Source organism: Cyprinodon variegatus, unplaced genomic scaffold, assembly GCF_000732505.1.
Source record: "Cyprinodon variegatus isolate N-32 unplaced genomic scaffold, C_variegatus-1.0 Scaffold525, whole genome shotgun sequence".
Lineage (NCBI taxonomy): Eukaryota > Metazoa > Chordata > Actinopteri > Cyprinodontiformes > Cyprinodontidae > Cyprinodon > Cyprinodon variegatus.
Genome location: NW_015150978.1, coordinates 76,552 through 96,020, shown reverse-complemented (window position 1 = coordinate 96,020; position 19,469 = coordinate 76,552). Strand labels below are relative to the sequence as shown.

The 19,469-nt window shown below is 39.2% G+C and overlaps 2 protein-coding genes across 2 annotated transcripts; one reads left to right on the top strand and one right to left on the bottom strand.

Moving 5' to 3' along the window:
* Nucleotides 1-1,911: 1,911 nt before the first annotated feature.
* LOC107095143 (glycogen [starch] synthase, muscle-like) lies at nt 1,912-13,840 on the top strand. The gene is made up of 16 exons (XM_015391120.1): nt 1,912-2,064; nt 3,627-3,745; nt 3,870-4,051; nt 5,491-5,682; nt 7,140-7,325; nt 7,479-7,623; nt 7,992-8,109; nt 8,212-8,332; nt 8,413-8,519; nt 8,606-8,665; nt 9,603-9,795; nt 11,421-11,547; nt 11,625-11,720; nt 11,818-11,981; nt 12,064-12,144; nt 12,658-13,840. The coding sequence occupies exons 2-16, from the start codon at nt 3,628-3,630 to the stop codon at nt 12,895-12,897; spliced, it is 2,130 nt and encodes a 709-aa protein (XP_015246606.1). The 5' UTR covers nt 1,912-2,064; nt 3,627; the 3' UTR covers nt 12,898-13,840.
* Nucleotides 13,551-19,063, bottom strand: aspdh (aspartate dehydrogenase domain containing). Its single transcript, XM_015391121.1, has 8 exons — nt 19,016-19,063; nt 18,863-18,920; nt 18,635-18,779; nt 17,975-18,059; nt 15,207-15,356; nt 14,775-14,998; nt 14,548-14,687; nt 13,551-14,064 (listed from the first exon to the last, which is right to left on the bottom strand). The coding sequence occupies exons 2-8, from the start codon at nt 18,915-18,917 to the stop codon at nt 14,027-14,029; spliced, it is 837 nt and encodes a 278-aa protein (XP_015246607.1). The 5' UTR covers nt 18,918-18,920; nt 19,016-19,063; the 3' UTR covers nt 13,551-14,026.
* Nucleotides 19,064-19,469: the final 406 nt, after the last annotated feature.

Sequence of the window (19,469 nt, the reverse complement as noted above, 5' to 3'; positions counted from 1 at the left end):
GTGTGTATACATATTTGTTTTTTGTTGTTGTTTTTTTTGGTTTTGTACAGGTCTGTGAAGCACCTTTCGTTTGCGTCCCCTGTTGCTTTTTAGAGCTGATGTCACCGGTGAATTTCTCCATTGTGACATCAGTAAAGCCCTAACTTATCTATCTTATCTTATCTTAAGGAAATAACGTGGGGTGCACATTTTATTCTAAGAATATCTTTCTACACTATTACCAGAATTGTTGGTCTGTACAGAAGTAGTTGACTTATCATGGCATTGCAGTAAGATAGATATATGTATGTCTAAGCACACAAAAACTGTGCTTGTCTTGTGTTTTGTGATAAACATTTTAGTAACTGTCATGGTAAGAAATTTAGAAAGTAGATATCTGTTCTTAAAATAACTAGGATTGCACAACAGGTTTGTTTTACGTATGTGTCAATGTTTGTGGTGCTTTAGCTTTTTCCTGACTCATCTATAAACAGTGAGGTCAGAGGTCACAGAGCAGAATAGTGAAATGCTCTGACATTTGAGGAAAGTAGATATGGGCTGAAATATATACAGATTAGAGATGACTGAAAATCCAGGAGTGAAGAGCTATAAAGACATGCCTCAATTAACCCATGATGCACTGGGGCAGTGGTGGATGAAGTACTCCAACTATTATAACAAAGAAAACGCAACTCTGATTGGAAAACTCATTCTACTGAACAACGTTGCCTCATGGCAACAACTAAAGCCTCAATAAAATATATTAACCATAAATAATATCTGCCCTGAGTTTCTCACATTTGTGGAACATCATGACAATCTCTAAAACAGTGGTATCCAAATTCCGTCCTAAGGACTGCTATCTGGAATGTTGAAAATGCATCTCAAGAAACAAAAACAGCAACAATGGATTACAAAGCGAACCTGAGCCAAAAAGAACAAGTAACTAGCAGTTTCCTTGAAACTGACTCTGAAATGTAGTGGAATGAAATAGGAATTACTCAAGTAAGATAAAGATACTAAAAAAAACACTACTTAAGCACACTAATCAAGTAAATGTATGTTGTTACTTTCCACCACTGACTGGGGATTTCTTTAATCGGATTTTCCTCTTGAGATCAATTTTATATTTTTTGGGTCCAATGTGGGGGATTAAGATTATTTTAGGATTACCTCTATTGATCAAAGGATGTACCTCAAGGAGTGATCCTTGTGTCATTCGCATGATTTTCTTGTCATGGACAAGCCATGCTGAGACAGAAGAGAGCAATGGTGTTTCTTCAAAAATAGTTAGCTGTGGCACTTTAAAGTAAACCAAAATCTATATGTCTAGATGTGTAATGTTGGACATAAACACCTCTGCCTAATTCTACAAAATAGTTCCTTTGGATCTGTGCTGCTTAATTTTGGAAAGTTAACACAGTAATAGAATACTGCCAGCCTGAAAAGTGAACTATGTGAGGGGGGATTGTTCTGATTTACAACATAAAAAAACAAAGAAAAAAAATCAACAGAAGGCTTACTTAGAACAAATTTACAGAAATATATTTTATTGTCAAGGTTTTAACCCTAACCTTTCCTCTCAAGATATGCTGATAATATTTTTTTCTTTGTGGGAAAGTTGAATAAAGCTGATATACATACATAAAGATAAACTAACAGATACAAGTTATATATTTTTAAGCATTATTCAGCATTGCACAACACAACAATAATGTTAAACTGTTCAAAGAAAGAAAAAATGTGTAGAGCCCCTTTAATTTTTAGCCAGCCAATAAAAAGCCTGGGTTCAAGAACTCATCCAATCATCTTCACGTTTTTTGCGGAGGCGGGGTCAAATGTTACAGCTCGACCAATAGGAGTGAGCGTAATGAATAATGAATCAGTAGGGGACTCCACATTCCTCCCTCCTTCTTCGCTTCTCCAGCGTTTTGCTGCAAACCAATGTGAGTAGCTGACATTTAACCAAAGCCGCCGCCCCCTTCTTTCCCTCACTAGGCTCCACTGTTTTCCTCCTTTACGGACTGACCGCGACAGCTGCCAATGTTTAACTTGTCTTCGTGAAAGTTGGGAACCAACCGAAGGGTGAGTCGACCTTCATATTTTATCTCTGGCCGTTACTGACAAGCTTATGGGAGAGAGGCGCTCTGGGACTCGGCCTCTCAGTGAGCTGTAGGTGCTTCATGTCACGTCCACCCCGCTAACTCATTAAATGAGCTCAAGCAAGCGCACATCGGCATGCTTTGCAGATGGAGAGCTATACGCACTAAATTAAAACGCATTTGAGGGCGTGATATCAACTAAAGTAAATTTAAATTAAATGCACCTTTCTGGAAAGTTTCCACATTTCCTGTCTGATTTGCACTGATCTCAGACAGGTGATTAAAAGCATACGCTTTTCTTTATAAACTAGTTATTTGTCTGGCAAACAGGCCAAAATCATACCATATGTAAGAAGTGGCTGCCTATAGAGAGGGGCCCCTGACAACAGCTCAGCTCCAGCATGTGGTGTTTACTCTCTAAATACTTTCAGCAGTGGTCATTTACTTATTTACTACTTTATTTATTTCTTATCCACTTTTATTTAGACTTTGCATGCTGGGGGAAAATATAGATCAGCTTGCAGTATAAATTAGGAGGTTACACACCAGTAAAGGGGCCCCTATAGCTGCTATGATGGTGGTCCTCTCGACCTACACCTAAGGTCAGTCTACTCTGTCCATTATAGATGCAATTCAAGATTAACCATTCATAGTATCAGGTCTGCTTGTTCCATTTCCATTTATACAGACATATAGAGAGAAAAGAGGGAAAAACGCAGTGGACAGCACAGCTCCATAGGTTGGGGAAACCCTCCCCCACCCTATTGTATGTTCATGTGAACAGGGGCCCATTTTTGTAGTTTTCCATGTGTTCCAGCCTCACTGGGTTACAGCATTTCATAGAGAGAGCATCAGAGCTTGCCAAAATAAAAGCAAGCAGATCATGTTTGTACTTGATCACCTGTGGCTTTTTTTTTGCAACCTCATCCTGTTTAAGATGGCAATCAGGTATGAGTTGTAGTATTAATCATACACTCAAACAAAAGGGGTCCACCTGTTTGAATCATGCACCCAGAATGTGGTTGTCGCAAGATTTAAATGATTATCCAAAATGGGGCTTTTTTTGCTCTTTATTTTGAAAAATAAAGACATTGATATGTTTACATTTGGATGGAATCTATATGCTGTAAAAATATGTATGAATCTAAAGTGGTTAAAAAAATCAGCTGTCCTTTTTTATGGATGTAAATATATCAGCTATTTTCTGAAGCAAACTGAGGTTGTAGTTGTTGAAGTTGGAGGAATTGATCAAACTGTGAAATAATTGAGAAAGGTGGAGTTTATGTCACAGCCGGCTAATGTAATACACACAGCAGTTGGTCAAGAGGAAGTTGCATTTCTCAAAGTGTCAGTTATATTTGAGCTGAGCTGCTGCTAAATACAAAGACTGACAAAAGCAATAGACTATTTCACATCCATCACGCCTCTTTTTTATTTTTATTTTTTTCCCTTCTCTGTATGATTTCAAAATACCGCCTGTGGGACTGCCTGACTGTCACGTTTTGTGTACACATAGTTGTAAGCACTGTTTCTATATTTACCCAGCATGCCGCTGGCTCGCAGCCTATCTGTCACGTCCCTATCAGGGCTTGACGAGTGGGACGAGGAGTTTGAGTTGGAGGATGCTGTCCTCTTTGAAATTGCTTGGGAGGTTGCCAACAAAGGTAACAGTACCTGCATTTTTTTTTTCCATTGCTGCTCAGAAATTTCAAATATAGATTCTATATTTTACACTTTTAGGAAAACTCTGACTCGGTTTTGAAAGTTTTTTTATCGGCTTACTTTTAGTTGGAGGCATCTACACTGTCATCCAGACCAAAGCCCGTATGACCGCAGAGGAATGGGGGGAGAACTATTTCCTGGTGGGTCCCTACGTGGAGAGCAACGTACGAACCCAAGTGGAGCTGATCGAGCCAACCAATCCTGTGTTGAAGCGGACCATAGACAAAATGAACGCTAGTGGCTGTAAGGTACTATCATACATACTGAACACACCTACATCAATTTTATCAACAGGAATTTTATTTCTGGATTATAGATAAGAGTTATGAATCAATTCTTTAAAAGCTGCCACTGAAATTCAATTATCCAGAGTCCCTCTTTAACCTGAACCCCTCCCTGTCTGCTAAGTCTTGTGTTCCTGACGACAACTCGAGCGTCGGTGACATTTCCCCACAAAGGTTAGGAGCTGTATCGGTGTCCCACTCTCTTTCACACAGATGCTTTCCAGAAATAGATGACTGATTGGGATAGTTTTAAGGTTTTCTGCTGTGTCACTCAATGCTCTCTAAGGTGTTTGGTGTCAAAGCTAAAAGCAGCACATGTTCTATTTAAAGGGCGATTGCAGTCATTTCAACAAAGCCTCTAGGCCTTCGGTTAAAATTACACATCAGAGGATAAAATGATGGATTATAATTACAGAATCAATTCATGTTGTTTCAGCCATGTATTACTTTAAATTACAACTCAAAGAGACCAGGGTAAAACTAAAAGGAACATATTTTTAATGATTGCATGTTTTCACATTTTGTGATGTGACACCAAAAACCTATTTTAGAATTCTAGCATAGCAGCAAAAACGGTTCATAGTGGAAAGTTGGGAAGTGATTTGTGGTTTTCTATTGATAAAGATCTGAAAATTGCGGCAAACATTAATTTTCAGTCCTCCTGACTTGCAGCAAACATAGAGGCGTATTTGAGGGTATGATTTTTGCACATCTAGAGGATCACATTTTTAGCCATTCCTCTTTGCAAACAGCTCAATCTCACTCTGACTGGATAAAAATCATTTTAAAGTTCAAATGTCCCTCAGGTGTCAGATCTTCTTCCTTCATAGCTCTGCAAACGGGTTCGCTTTGTTCTTTTTCCAGCTGTAGTTTTCTTTTTGCAATCAACTTCCTAAAAGTCGGATTTGTAGAGTTCATAGCTATTATTCATCCCATCAACAGATCCTCCGACCTGAGCTGTAGTGGGAGTAGCTCCTCCAGAGTTACCACTGCTGTCCTTGTTTGTAGATGGATGGACATCTTATGTTAATATGTTTAAAAAGTATATGTAACATAAATAAGGCTGTTAAAGCATCAGCTCTAAATACCTACTGATGTATATGTAGCCCTGGCTTCAATAGTTTTTGAAACTAAGTTTTGTGTAAGTGTGGTCAACCTTGATGTTCCATCCTGGGCTCCACGAGTGTTACCTTAGATTATGATAATTGGTCCAAAACTGTGAACATAAAACCCAAAATTACTTCTAATTCTTATTAGAAACAAATAGGGCTTGCATTTATAAATGAAATCATATTTCATAGGCAGATAAAACTTTGTTTTCCTTCACAGGAAGTTTGTTGGTGCACTTTTCTAACCACCAAACTTGTTCTCTATATTTTTCTTTTTTTTTTTTTCTTTTGCAGGTCTACTTTGGGCGCTGGCTTATTGAAGGCAGTCCTTATGTAGTTCTGATTGATGTTGGCTTCACCGCCTGGTCTCTGGACCGCTGGAAGAGCGAGCTATGGGAGCTCTGTGCCATTGGCGTGCCGTGGTTTGACCGTGAGGCCAACGACGCTGTGCTGTTTGGCTTCCTCACCGCCTGGCTCTTGGGAGAGGTCAGTAGCAGGGTTTGGATGACATCTCTGTGGGTCAATAAAATTAAATTGAATTCATGACTTAAAAGTTGGGTAAAAGTTTGTAAGAGGTTAATAGAATAATGGGCTTCCATTTGAGTGACCTGGACCCTGAAAATCTGACTTGATTTGATGAACTAATTTAATGTCTAAGAGTAATCCTAGAATTAGCGATAGTAGCTTCTCTTTACTGTTTGTTAGAGGTTGTTTGTTTTATCTGAATCAATGTTCACTTAAAAAAAAAAAAAAAAGAGTTAAAGTTTAGGTTTGATGTTTACTATCCTGTTTACCAAAGTCTCACTGACTTAAAGGTGTTGTGGAGGATTTTCGTGATTTTTTTGAAGGACCTCTCCACTTAAAAAAATAAAAATAAAAATGCACATGCACAACCCTCCTACCCGCTCCGGAGAGGGAAAACCTATTAAACGCGTGCGAGAGCATGCACAAGCCCATTTCTCCTGGTGCACGCTCTGTTTAAAAGTTGCTGTTCTCACAGTTCATATAAGCTTACCATGTCCGTATGTCTGCCCCCTAACCCCTAAATCCCTCAATCGCTATATAATATATAGTGGACTGTATAGCAAACTCTGTTAACTTAATATTCAAACAGATGATCACTGCTTTTGGCTCCGTTGGTAACGTAACTCCTCTTCCACTGCGCAGTGCCTGCGCCCTCTTTATTAGTTGTCGGGTAGCAACAGCCTATGGTGACAGCGGGCCACTGTGACCACAAATCCCATAATGCTCTGCGTGCAAAGCATTCTGGGATATATCTGCCTCTTCTGAGGCCTTTCTTTTCTCCTCATATACTTTGTAGTCACTTTTTTTTTTTTTTTTATGACCCTCAGCTATTTTCAAAGAATTGCAATTGGGAGGACCAGTTATTTAGATTATCCACCCAGAAATAAAAGATCCTCCTCTATACCTTTAAGATGGTTGTTTTTTGTTTACAATCGCTGCCATTTCAAATGTACCAGCTATCGCAGGTTTAAGTCTTGGCATTCCCAACTTTGCTGAATGTCTCTCCCCTTTCTTTAGACCCACTTGCTTGTCTGCATACGGTCAGATAAAGGCCACTTGTTCAAAACAAATATTAAAAAAATAATAATAATTGTGTATAAATACTGAGACCTCTAACAAACCAGCCAAGCATACGTCTTCTTCTCTATGGCAGGGAAACCCTCCAGTGCCTTTTTCCAAATTTGCAATGGAAAATGTTTAAACATCTCAATATGGTCACCTGCATTAAGGTTATTTTTGCCCATAAAAAGCAAACCTGTTTAAAGGAGAAAGGATGCAATGTTTTTTAAAACCATCTGTTCAGTTAACCCCACAGATAGATGAGGAAACACCGGTAGAAAGTCTTTAAAAGCATTCATAACCTCTCTATGAGAGCTCAGACCTACAAGCTATTAAAGTCATTGTTTTTACTATTGCAGTATGCAGCTCAGTCTGAGGAACCTCCACACATTGTGGCCCACTTCCACGAGTGGCTGGCTGGTCTGGGCCTGGTGCTGTGTAGACAGCGGCAGCTTCCAGTTGCAACTATCTTCACCACCCATGCTACACTGCTGGGTCGTTACCTGTGTGCTGGAAATGTGGACTTCTACAACAACCTCGCAGAGGTACAGCTTCTGTTGTCTGCTCCAACATCTGATTAGGAAAGATACGAAATAAATATTTTACAATAGATATAAATTTTTGTTATTTTAATTAGAGTAATAAAGAAGATTGATTGTTTGAGTTTACGTCATGCACTTCCTCCTTGCTCTGCTCAGTTCAACGTTGATAAAGAAGCTGGAGATCGGCAAATCTACCATCGCTACTGTCTGGAGCGGGCGGCTGCACACTGCACTCATGTCTTCACCACTGTGTCACAAATTACAGCCATTGAGGCCGAGTACCTACTCAAGAGGAAACCTGGTATGTATAGCGTTGAGCTGAGCTCCCACACCGGAAAAACGATCTAGGAATAAGTAAATATTTATTGAATGAAGTGTATTTACCCTTAATTTGACTAGGTAAATGAGACAGTTTGCCAATGGAATTAGTATTTTTACTTTTATAATAAGATAATTAGATAATATGCACTTGAAATAAGACAATACAATTGTGTTTTCTTATCTTAAATGTAAATTGTCTTGTTCCATTGGCAAAATGTGTCTTTTACCTCCTCAATCCAAGAACGAATGCATGTATTTTAAGAAAAAAATGACCTATATAAATTTTGATTTCCCAGTGCGATGGAGATCATATTTCCTATTATCCTGTTCTTCATATTTTGTCCTCAGACATCGTCACTCCAAACGGGCTCAACGTGAAGAAGTTCTCTGCTATGCACGAGTTTCAAAACCTCCACGCTCAGAGCAAGAGTCGCATTCAGGAGTTTGTCAGGGGTCACTTCTACGGGTCAGAACTGAAAACATGTCAATTTCAATTCTTGGAAAATAGTTGATTTAAATGTGGGAAATAAAGATATGGAACTTTATCTCATATTGTTTTGACCATCAGGAACCTTGACTTCAATCTGGACAAGTGTCTTTTCCTCTTCATTGCCGGAAGGTATGAATTCTCCAACAAAGGTGCAGATATCTTCCTAGAGGCTTTAGCCAGACTCAACTATCTACTGAGGGTAAGTTCATGCAGTGGTTCTACTGAACCTGTTGCAGCTCAGCTGTGGAGAACTTGGCTCAATGTTCTGCTGTTCCACAGGTGAACCACAGCGATGTGACTGTTATAGCTTTCTTCATCATGCCAGCTCGGACCAACAATTTCAATGTGGAGACTTTGAAAGGCCAAGCAGTTAGAAAGCAGCTCTGGTGAGCTTGTTTAATTGAGTTATGTCTGCATTTTTAAGGTACAATTTTGTGATAAAATATCTTTCCTTTTTTTTCCCTTCCGACAGGGATACAGCTCAGACTGTGAAGGAGCGCTTTGGAAAGAAACTTTATGAATCACTGCTAGTGTAAGTTGACCACACCTGAATCTTCTCCATGTTGAACAAGATTAAAAATGAATGGTTGCAATTTTCAGAAATTGGCATAAAACCTGAAACATATAAGGTATTTATAGCGGACTAGATTTCACCACATTTTTTTTTTAAATCAGAAATCTGTATACCACTTGAATATCTTTTCACATTAAAACCATAAACTATGAATCGTTTATGTAATATGGCCAATACTGAAGCAAACAAACCTTTGTAAGAAGGCGGTCTGATCCAAAGAGGTTCTAAAACTGAACATTTTGAGTTTAATTCAATATACTGTAGATGAAAACTTACTCCTAAACAAGACGGTGGCAGTATCATGCTTTGTGGATCCTTTTGGCCTGCAGGTTTCAGGAAGCTGCTCAGAATTGATGGAGAAAGTGAATAAAGCCACAAAAAAAACAAGTTACTCCTGGAAGAGCGCCTGCTAAGCGGACTGAGATTCACCTCCCAGCAGGACAGTGACCCTACAATAGAACTGTTTAGATGGAAGCACTATAATGTCTTAAAATGGTCCAGTCAAAGTCAGTAGCTAAATTTAATTTAGAAACTGTTTTAAGAATTTAAAGCTGGCTTTTATACATGCTTTCTGTCCAACCCAACAGAATTTGAGGTTTTTTGCAAGCAAAAATGCAAAACAAAATACCATAATGTGCAAATCTATTGGAGACCTGCAGCTTTAATTGCAGCAAATGGCGGTTGACTCATTGGGTGGGCTGTGCATTTTTATTAATAAAACATTTGAAAACCATCCACAACATTCTACTTTCTATTAGTCTATCACTTAAAATCTCAATAAAAAACTAACTTCCAATTACATTTACTAAAAAGTTTAGCCCCATTTATTAGCTCCACCAAAAATTCAGTTATTTATACAAATTAGATGTGTTATATATTTTTGTTAACCTTTTAGCGGTCAGCTGCCAGATGTTTCAAAGATGCTGGACAAAGAGGACTTCACCATAATGAAGCGTGCCATCTTTGCGACTCAGAGGCAATGCCAACCTCCCGTCTGCACCCACAACATGCTGGAGGACAGCAGCGACCCCATCCTGAACTGTGTCCGCCGCATCGGCCTTTTCAACAGCTCTGCTGACAGAGTCAAGGTACAGAACGGGATGGGAGGCTTAGCTGATGCATTTGGTGGTTACTTTTACATGTGCGCACTGTGCTTATTGATCATGTTTACATTATTGGCAGCATAGGCTCTCTTCTCCAACATAAAGACCCAGTTTACATTTTGGATTGAGCAGATATAACCCTTACTGGCAGTACTCAAGTTGAGGGGGGATGAAGTCCCCCTTCTTAAATGACCATCCCCTGTAACATTTAATTTCTGAATATGTAAAATTTCTGGCAATAATATTGCCCTTTCAACATTTGGCGGGCTGTGGGCTTATGAGTTGCCCACAGTTGAAGTGGCCTACCATGACTATGAAGCTGATCCCAGTGGGAAATTTGTCCTCTGGATTATTCCCTAACTTTGTAGGGGCAGTGGTAGCCATGCCAGTCCAGGGACTGTCTGCAGTTCTACTGTAAGGTCCCTTTGTCAAAGTCAGGAGCATACCTGACGTGTAACAACCATTCCATGCATATTCCTATATTAATTAGGTTATGTCTGCTTCCAAAAAAAAAATTCCATCATCCCCTTTCAATTTTTTTTTTTTACAACTAGACTACTGATAACTGTTGCGTATGGCTTTAAAATAACCTTTCAGATCGGGTTGTTTTCATAAACGAAGACGATGACGACATTATTTAGTTGTCGCTCCTTTTTTTCATGATGACAAAAAAAAAACCTGACTAGCTAAACATGGATCTTTGATGACTTAAACATGACAGGTCATAGGTTTGACTTTCCATCAACGAGACAAGACAAAATAAAAATGAGTGGGTGTTCGGTCAGACGTTTAAAACGCACTATCGTGCTGTAGTCTGCTAAGCAGTATTAGCCGTGCTGCTGTGTCCTGTCTGTTCCTGCTCTCCTCCTGGCATGCAGTGCTACACATTCTGCATGAATACAGAAGGATCATGGCAGCAGCGACGGGGCAGAAAATAACCCATCATAATAGTTTTCATCCTGAAGACTAAGACTAAATCTAAGATGGCTGTCAAAAACGACACTGCTTTCAGAAAATAAGCTCTCCGAGCAGGTGGAATCTTAGACATATGGAAATAGATTTTCCTCTTGCCTGACTTTCTAGCTGAAGGAATTAAAAACTATAATTTCAAAGTTAAGCTAACACTTTCCAAAGTAAGACTATTTCTAATTAATTGCACCATTAATCAGATAAAGAAAAGTGATATTTGCTTTTCAAAATGGAGCTTACACTTATAAGAAAGGAAGGTTGCATATATTACTGTTTAGAGTATCATTGGGATATTTGAAACCGGTTTCATTCCTGCTAGCTGTCCATGTTCCCCCTGTGCAACTTCACCCCAAACAGCCCCCAGATCAGTGTATCAGGGATCTGAATGTGTGGCCGTTTGGATGCTTGACAGAATGTGGTTCTGTGACTGGAAACGATCTTTATAAATTCATTTATCTTTAGTATCAGGCATAAAAACCTGTTTGGTGTAAACCAGCAATTAAACCAGGCATTTTGCAGTTTGATGGGACTGTTGAACTTCCTCAGAAATGTTCTCATTTTACACATTCTGGTTCTGTGAGAACATCTAGTTGTGATCAAGGCCTCTGCTTGAATGCAACCATTTTTCCCCTTTTTCCCAGATCATCTTCCACCCGGAGTTCCTTTCATCCACTTCTCCTCTGCTTCCCATGGATTATGAGGAGTTTGTCAGAGGTTGCCACCTGGGTGTCTTCCCGTCTTACTATGAGCCTTGGGGTTATACACCAGGTATGGGAAATGAATGCTGAACTCATTGATGTTTTTCTCATGCTATGCTTGAATTGTAATGTTCCTGTTGTTAACAGCTGAGTGCACGGTGATGGGCATTCCATCTATATCCACTAATCTGTCGGGTTTCGGATGTTTCATGGAGGAACACATAGCAGACCCCTCTGCGTATGGTGGGTACTTTTATTCACTGTCCTTACTCTTAAAAAAAACTTTTTTCCACATTGATGAAAGGGATTCCATTTCACACTGTGCCCTTACCCCTGATAGGTATCTACATCCTTGACCGGCGCTACAAGGGTGTCGACGAGTCCTGCAACCAGCTCACTTCCTTCCTTTTCCAGTTCTGCAAGCAGAGTCGACGCCAGCGGATCATCCAGAGGAATCGCACAGAGCGCCTGAGTGACCTCCTGGACTGGAGATACCTTGGCAGAGTACGACTATTAATCCTGCACATAATCTTGCAGCCATGCGCTAAATTTGAATTTACCTTTATTGTGTTTTCTTCTGCTGTAGTATTACATAGCTGCCCGCCATATGGCCCTGGCCAAAGCCTTCCCTGACACCTTCATATATGACCCTCATGAGCCTTCCTCGGTAAGATTATGTGTGATATTAAGGCTGTTCACTTCAGTCTATATCGCTCTGGCAACATACCCAGTTTTTATGATTTAAAAAATAATGAGACTAGGCTTCGTACTATCAGTGATTTGTATTTGGAGCCCCAGCTACACCTGAAGCAAGAAAAATAACAACCCAATCTATGATGTTGCCATTACTATGCTTCATTGTAAGTACTGGGCTCTTGTGATGATATGCAAGCTTGTGTTTAAAGAAAATGGTCATTTCTTAGTCCATTAAACATTAATACATTTTGATAAATCGTCATGATTTTAATCTGGTGGTTAATTCTGGGAACCACAGTAGTTTAGTTTCCAATTTTCAATTGAGTTTAACATGCGTCGTCTAAAGGATGGGTAAAACTTTTGAAATTATTTATCTTGGTCCCATTTTTTTAAAATGTTTTTTTTTTTATTCCCATCAAACTTTTCTGTGTTTTTTTTTTTTTTTCTCTGTCACTTTAATTTAATTCTTGTTTCATTTTCACAGGCTTCAGGCTTCCGCTACCCTCGACCAGCCTCAGTGCCTCCATCTCCAGCTCTGTCCCGCCACTCCTCGCCGCACCACAGCGAGGCTGAAGACAACGACGAGGACGAGCGCTACGACGAGGAGCTGGAGGCCGAGAAGGATAGGGTGAACATCCGTCAGCCCTACACCATGCCTGTTAAAGGCAAAGTCATCCTTGGAGCCAATGGGAGCGGGGAGGAAGAGGCTAGCGAGAAAAACTGAGGCGTGCTCTCTCATATGCATTACAATATCATGCTGAACCTCACTAGTGAAAAAAAATTATCTGTTGCAATCATTAGTCATCCTTGCACTACAAACTTGATAAATGGGTGCAGCTGTATTCATGTGTGATGAATTTCGTAGTGGCTTTCTGTGAAAAGGAGAACATCACTGTCTGTGTCTTCCCAACCAATGCTTACCTCAGAACCTTAAAATTGTCTGTTAGTTTTGGTATTTTATTTTTCAAATACACCAGCACTGTAACCATTAGGCTGGAAGCATAGGTACAGGAACCAGTCAACTAAAATGGTAGCAAAGCCCTGTGTTCATGGTAGAGGGCTAACGGTGAATAATTTTGGTCTAAAGCATTAATAAGCTAACAGATTCATTAACATTTATTCTAACAAGTGGTCAAAGTGTAGACAAAAAGATCACCATTGGCCTCCATCTTTTCACCAGCTTGACCTCTTTATATGAAACAATCCTCCGTTTGTTTTTTCAAAAATGCCTTGTTTACCACAAACATCCCAGACTGGAAATGAGATGGACAGCACACAGACACGCCCAGAAACTAGCAGCATTGAATACAAGGGATTTTATAAAAACAAAAACCTCTGCTGGAACTCGGCATGATGTGTGTTTTTCGTCTTGTTTTCTTTTTTTTTGCCTTATTGTATAGGTTTTCCGACGGTCGCTAATGAGCCACATTTTTACATCCGTTAAAACATCAACATATGCACTTGTGTGGAGATTTGTTGATCTTGTTTAAGGAAGTACTTGTTTGTGAAAGTGGTAAAAGAAGCGTTGTGCTTTATTTGTGAAGCAAGATGAAGGTTGGATGATGGTCTTTACCAGGGATGTCCTGTCTCTGTCACTCCTCTGTATGAATTATATTGTTTGCTCCAGTGTTGCACCTGTTAAACTAAAAATAAAATGGGAAGATCTATATCGGTTAGTATTTTACCAATGATTTCTGCCTCTTGTTTTATACTGAGTATTCAGTTGATTGAAGTTTGCAGTGCTGAAGAGGTCCATTGCGCGTATCCACCCTCAGCTCTTTAATTTATCTGGGATTTGGTCGGGGATCCTTCTCCTACAGTGCAGGTGATCCTCTATGGTCTTCGTCCAACTTTCAGCACAAGTAAACTCTGCCGCCATGACCTCTGCAAACTGAAAGGAACAAAATGTTGCAAACTATTAAAGTTACTTAAATATCTCTATTTTTGTGGGTTTATATATACTTTTAGTGTCGTGCAAAAGGTATTCCATTATCCTGAACATTTCCTCGTTTATCTTGAAAGTCACAAAACAAACGGGTTTAACAGATTTCATGTGAGCAAAAGAAATGGTGCATAATTGTCAAGGTAGAAGTAAATTAGCAATAGTTTTCTAAACATATTTTTAATAAATCATTGTGGCATTCATTTGTACCAATCTCTTAAAATGCCTGAGATCATTAAAGCACTTTCATCTGTAATTACTGTGAAATATTTCGATGACTTGAGTTACAAGGAGCTGAAAAACAAGCATCTCTGCTTTTTATTCATAATTGATGGTAAACTGTGAGTTCCTTCCACCTTAAAACGATGAAACTTTGTGTTTATCTGTCACATAGAATACAAATAAAGCTAATTGGAGCTGCACAGCACTCACCGAGTAAGCTGTTCCAGAAGGAGTTGTAGGTTGCACTGCCAGTCACAGCTCCGAGTTTGGCTGGGTTCCTCCTCACTGTGTGCACTGAGAAACCATCAGGCCCAGTCACCTCCACCTCCACCACATGAAAGTCTTTCAACCTGATGTGCAAAAGCCACAGCCCCTGATAATTCAGACAAAAACCACCAGCTGCTGTAGTTTTTAGATGTGTGACATATGAGACTCACGCTGTGTCTGATACGATCTCTCCCTGCACACCTGTAAAACCGAGCGACCCAGCGGCCACAGCTGCTGCTGCCATGGTGTTGACATTGTTAGGAGCGAGAGGACACAAGTCTGCTACTGAGCCTCTGAATAAAACCCGCCTGCCTTCTCCCTCTGACCAGTCACTGAGGATGTCTCCTGTCAGCCGATAGCACGATGGATGCTTGGACATTCTTATAAACAAAGCCTGGAAGGATTCCAGACATTTTTCAGAGAAACCTCTGGTTAGCTGTTAATTCAGCTCCTCGTATGCTTATGATAGTTCTGCAAACCTGTAATGAACTCCATATGTTTTGGTTATTGAAGCATAACAAATCTCAATCTGGGTAACACCCCTTAAAAAGCTGCTTTCTCTGGCAGTTTATTAAATCTTAACATTCCATCCATAGGATTACCTTTAAAGTCCCGCTATCATTCATTCTTTGGATGTCCTGGCCTCCCCATAATGCACCACTGGGGATATAAAGCGTCCGTTCATGTTGGAGAGATGCCTGCCGCAGCTTTTCGTTCAGATCATGATCGGCGAGGGCAGACGGAGAGCCCACCTAAAAGGTTCACCATGTTTTCAGGTGAGTCACATAAAGTCCTTATGGTTATATCAGTTCTTCAAAAATAAGGTTTTACAAACATAAAAACCCGTTTTATATATATGTGGATGCTCAGAATATACTGCATATACCCAATGCACCTTTTCCTCCTTTTGGCAACTTCTTTTTAACAATTGAGCAGATGTGACAAGTGAATTTCCTCACTGTGAGATCAATAATAAAGTCAATCAATCAATTTGTGGTTTCTCAGCTAATTTTTGTTTGGCCTTCACATTTGTCTTTAAGGACAAAGTTTTTTATTCACTCCTTCCATAAAACATTCACTTTTTCATTCCCTTTCTAATGCTCTTCCACATTAAAAGTAGCTAGAGTCTTGTGAACACCCCATAATGATGTTTTTGAGTTTTTGGAGACTTATTTCAGCACCTTGCTGTCTGCTCTCAACATCAAATTGCTTGGGCCTACAAATGTCCTCTTAAAACCCCTTACTAAGTTTATAAGCTGTTACAAATCCTGTATCTGAAGGATTCATACATAGCAATGCAAGGAGCGAGGAATGTCACTGGGATTTATCATAACGCAGGTCGACACTACATGTGGAAATGACAGCTGCCACCAAGTTGGGCGACGCAAGTCACCACCGGGTGTTGCAAGACCATTCTCCATAAGGTGAGGCAAAGCCAGTAACCAGGTATCGCAACACAAATTGCCACTATGTGTAATAATGTCAGTTATCGCGACCACATATGACCACACAGATTCCCATACCAGCTCCCATTAGGTGTGGCAGCGCCAGTGACCGTCAAGCGTGAACAAGCAAGTTGACACCTGGTATGGCTACATATGTCACCACAAGGTTTCACGCACTTGCCTGTTGCGAGCTGAACTCAACCAACCACATATTTTTACGCCATATGGTTTACGCCTTTACTGGAGTAAACCAACCATGCACCAAGTGGCAGGAACCTCCCAAATTTCCGAGGGCAATTTTCTGCTGATTAATCCAGCTGCTGTAATTGTTCTTCTGCTGTAAGTGCAAAGCCTGTTTTGTTTTTTTGACTGGTGTCAAGAGTGAAATGAGGATAACAATTGTTTTTCCGGCCATCTTGTTTAGATTACGCTGGTATTAAGACACTCTGTGTCAACGTGGTTCTTGTAAAACTAAATGTGGACGCAGCTCAGCAGGAATACATTTCTCTTTGCTAAATACTAGAATAAAAATGTAAAAATAAATTCAGTATAACATTTCCGTATGCTTCCACAAACTTCATATTTTGTTTTCTGAAATTAAGCTAATAGGCAAAGTGAAATTGGAAGTCTCACCAAAGCATCACCTGCATTCAATTATATGTACCGGTATGTAGTCTGAGTGATCTATGTATGTAATCTAAGTATGTATGTTGTCTGAGTAATCTATGTATGTATTCGAATAATCTGAGTAATCTAAGTATGTTATTTGAGTAATCTAACTTATGCATGTAATCCCAGTAATCCTATTTCTAGTGTAACATGGCATCTATTGACCTAATAACAGGTGAAAAGAATGATTTAACAATTGGAAATCTATGCTATATCACTGCTGGGTGTGACCCTTTTCTTTGCCCACAACCCTAATAGACTTTCAAAGTAAGACACCAGGGACTCTACAAAATAAAAACTTCTACATTATACCGACTAATTCATTGCAGCATATGGCGCAACATTATGACCTATACTGTTATACCAGTTTTTTATTTTTTTTATTTTTTCATTTTCTTTGCAAAACATACCTTATTACATATTTAAAAACAAAGCCCTTTTCACTGTAATAACGGATCTACTATCCTAATTCAAAACAAAAAGAAAGATAAAATCATATCAAATGGATTCCATATCGCTTCTGACACTAACTGTATGCTAAAGACACAGTCCCACTAGTCCTTCAAAATAAGACAGCAGGTACTCTACAAAATAAAAGCCTAAACAATAAACAGCAATTGATTGCATTATAAAGATCATTATCAAGAAGCAAGTCGCCACTAGGTTTGGAGACTGCAGTCGCCTCCAGGTGTTGCCACACCAGTTCCCACCAAGGGTGATGATGCTATTTGCCACAAGGTGTGGCAACACCAGTCGCCATCAAGCGTGAACAAGCAAGTTACCACCTGGTATGGCAACATGTGTCACCATAAGGTTTCATGCTTTTACCTGTCAGCTGAACCCAACTATCCCCATGAAGCCTTTAATGCCAGTGCAACCACTATGCACTAAGTGGCAGGCACAACATTTCCTTGATGAATTTTGTAGTCACTGAACCCTGATTATAGATATATTCTGAAGTTATTTTTTAAAAATATGAACTTCTGCACGAGATGAATAGTATAGAATAGAAAAGAGTAGAATATGGATAACAAATCAAAATAAATAAAACCTTTGTGTGTTACATGCTTACATACTTGAACTCTGATTATCTGGAGATAACACTCAGTACCTGTTTTTCAGTTTCCAGATGCGCATTAAGCGAAAACAACACATCCTTCAAACCAATGCTTTTCTCTTTGTAGCCATTTAATGAGAAAAATAATACAAAAATCTAGACTGTCGGGAAAAGTAAACTAAGGTAAACTGAAGCTCACCATGAAGTGGGACTTAGAGAGGAAATCAATCCCGAAATCTCTCACGATCTGTGGATGGCAGACCTCTACAATCACATCGCAGCGCCTGTGAAACCATCAGTATTATTAGACTCCTTTAAAACATTCAAAAGATAATACAATTTGTTGGTACTGTTGGCTGCCTTGCAGTGGGATTCATACACGTTTCACTGTTCAGCATGCTGTTACAACCACAAATACAGAAATTTAGGGGATTTTACATCTTAGTCCACCACAATGTTTGTTGACAGGAATAAAAATTATGAACCCAATTTTCTATTAATCTAAAAAATGTGCACTACTTTATTTTGTACATGGATGTTTGTGGTTGTAACATGATATACAGTGATAATGTTTATTATGTATTAAAATTTATGAGCTTCTACCATAAAATACAGATGAGCTAAAGCTAGAAACAACAGATTGTAAAACTTGTAATGCTGAGGATATTTTTAGCTATATTCGAAACGTCATAACCTTTCTATTTCATTTTACCCTGATGTATGAATGACTCATTGAACTGATGTTTACCTTGCATTCTCCTCTCTGTTTAGACTATGATTGTAGATTGATATTATTTTTCATGCTTTTCACTTGAAATACTTTTTTTTTGCAAAGTGTTGCATGTGAGTGTATTTAAACCTGTTGGCAAAGGATGACAGGTCATCTAGTATTAGTTCAGCGGGGACTGAACCCTTGAGCTTGTCAGGATTCCTGTTCCAGACAAAACCTAGAACCAAACCAAGGCCAGGTCCAGCTTTGAGGAGTCTGTCCACCAGGAACTGCCCTAAATCACACAAAGAATCCAGCCACACACTGTCCGACAAACAATGATTAGTCCTCCAAAGAATGTGACTGTGGGGTTCATACCTAAATGTCCATATCCTACAACTCCAACTCTCAGAGTGAAAGATTTAGCATCCATAATCTGTCCAGATGACAGAAGAGGAATGAAAATCCACAATTTGATTAAATAAAACCTTTAGCTTTAACACCATTACTATATTTACTGCTCTCTCTTACCTGATGGTCATAAACCCCTCCACCTCTTTGTCTTCTGCTGTGAAGAACAACAGCCAGCCACGACTCAAAACTAGGAATCATGGGAAAACAAAGGTTAAAGTTTGACGCTGAGCAGCTTCAGTTAATCATTGTTTTCTTTGGACAGTATTAGACAGTCTGCTCTAGTTTTAGCATCTGTATTTCAGTGTTTCAGATAAATATAACTGTGAAAACGTTCATCATCCTTTGTTCTTTTTGTTTATAAATTATATCATTCAAGGTTTTTTTTTGTTTTTTGTTTTTTTGTAAACCTGAGCAATAAATATCAATAAGTCTAGTTTGTTAAAAAGGGTTATTTAAATATCAGATATATTTTTAAATAAATGCCAAATATCAGATGTTTGGATCTTAGATCAAAAACCTGTCTATTTGTATATCATATTTTATATTTAAATTCCCACCTATTACACGTAGT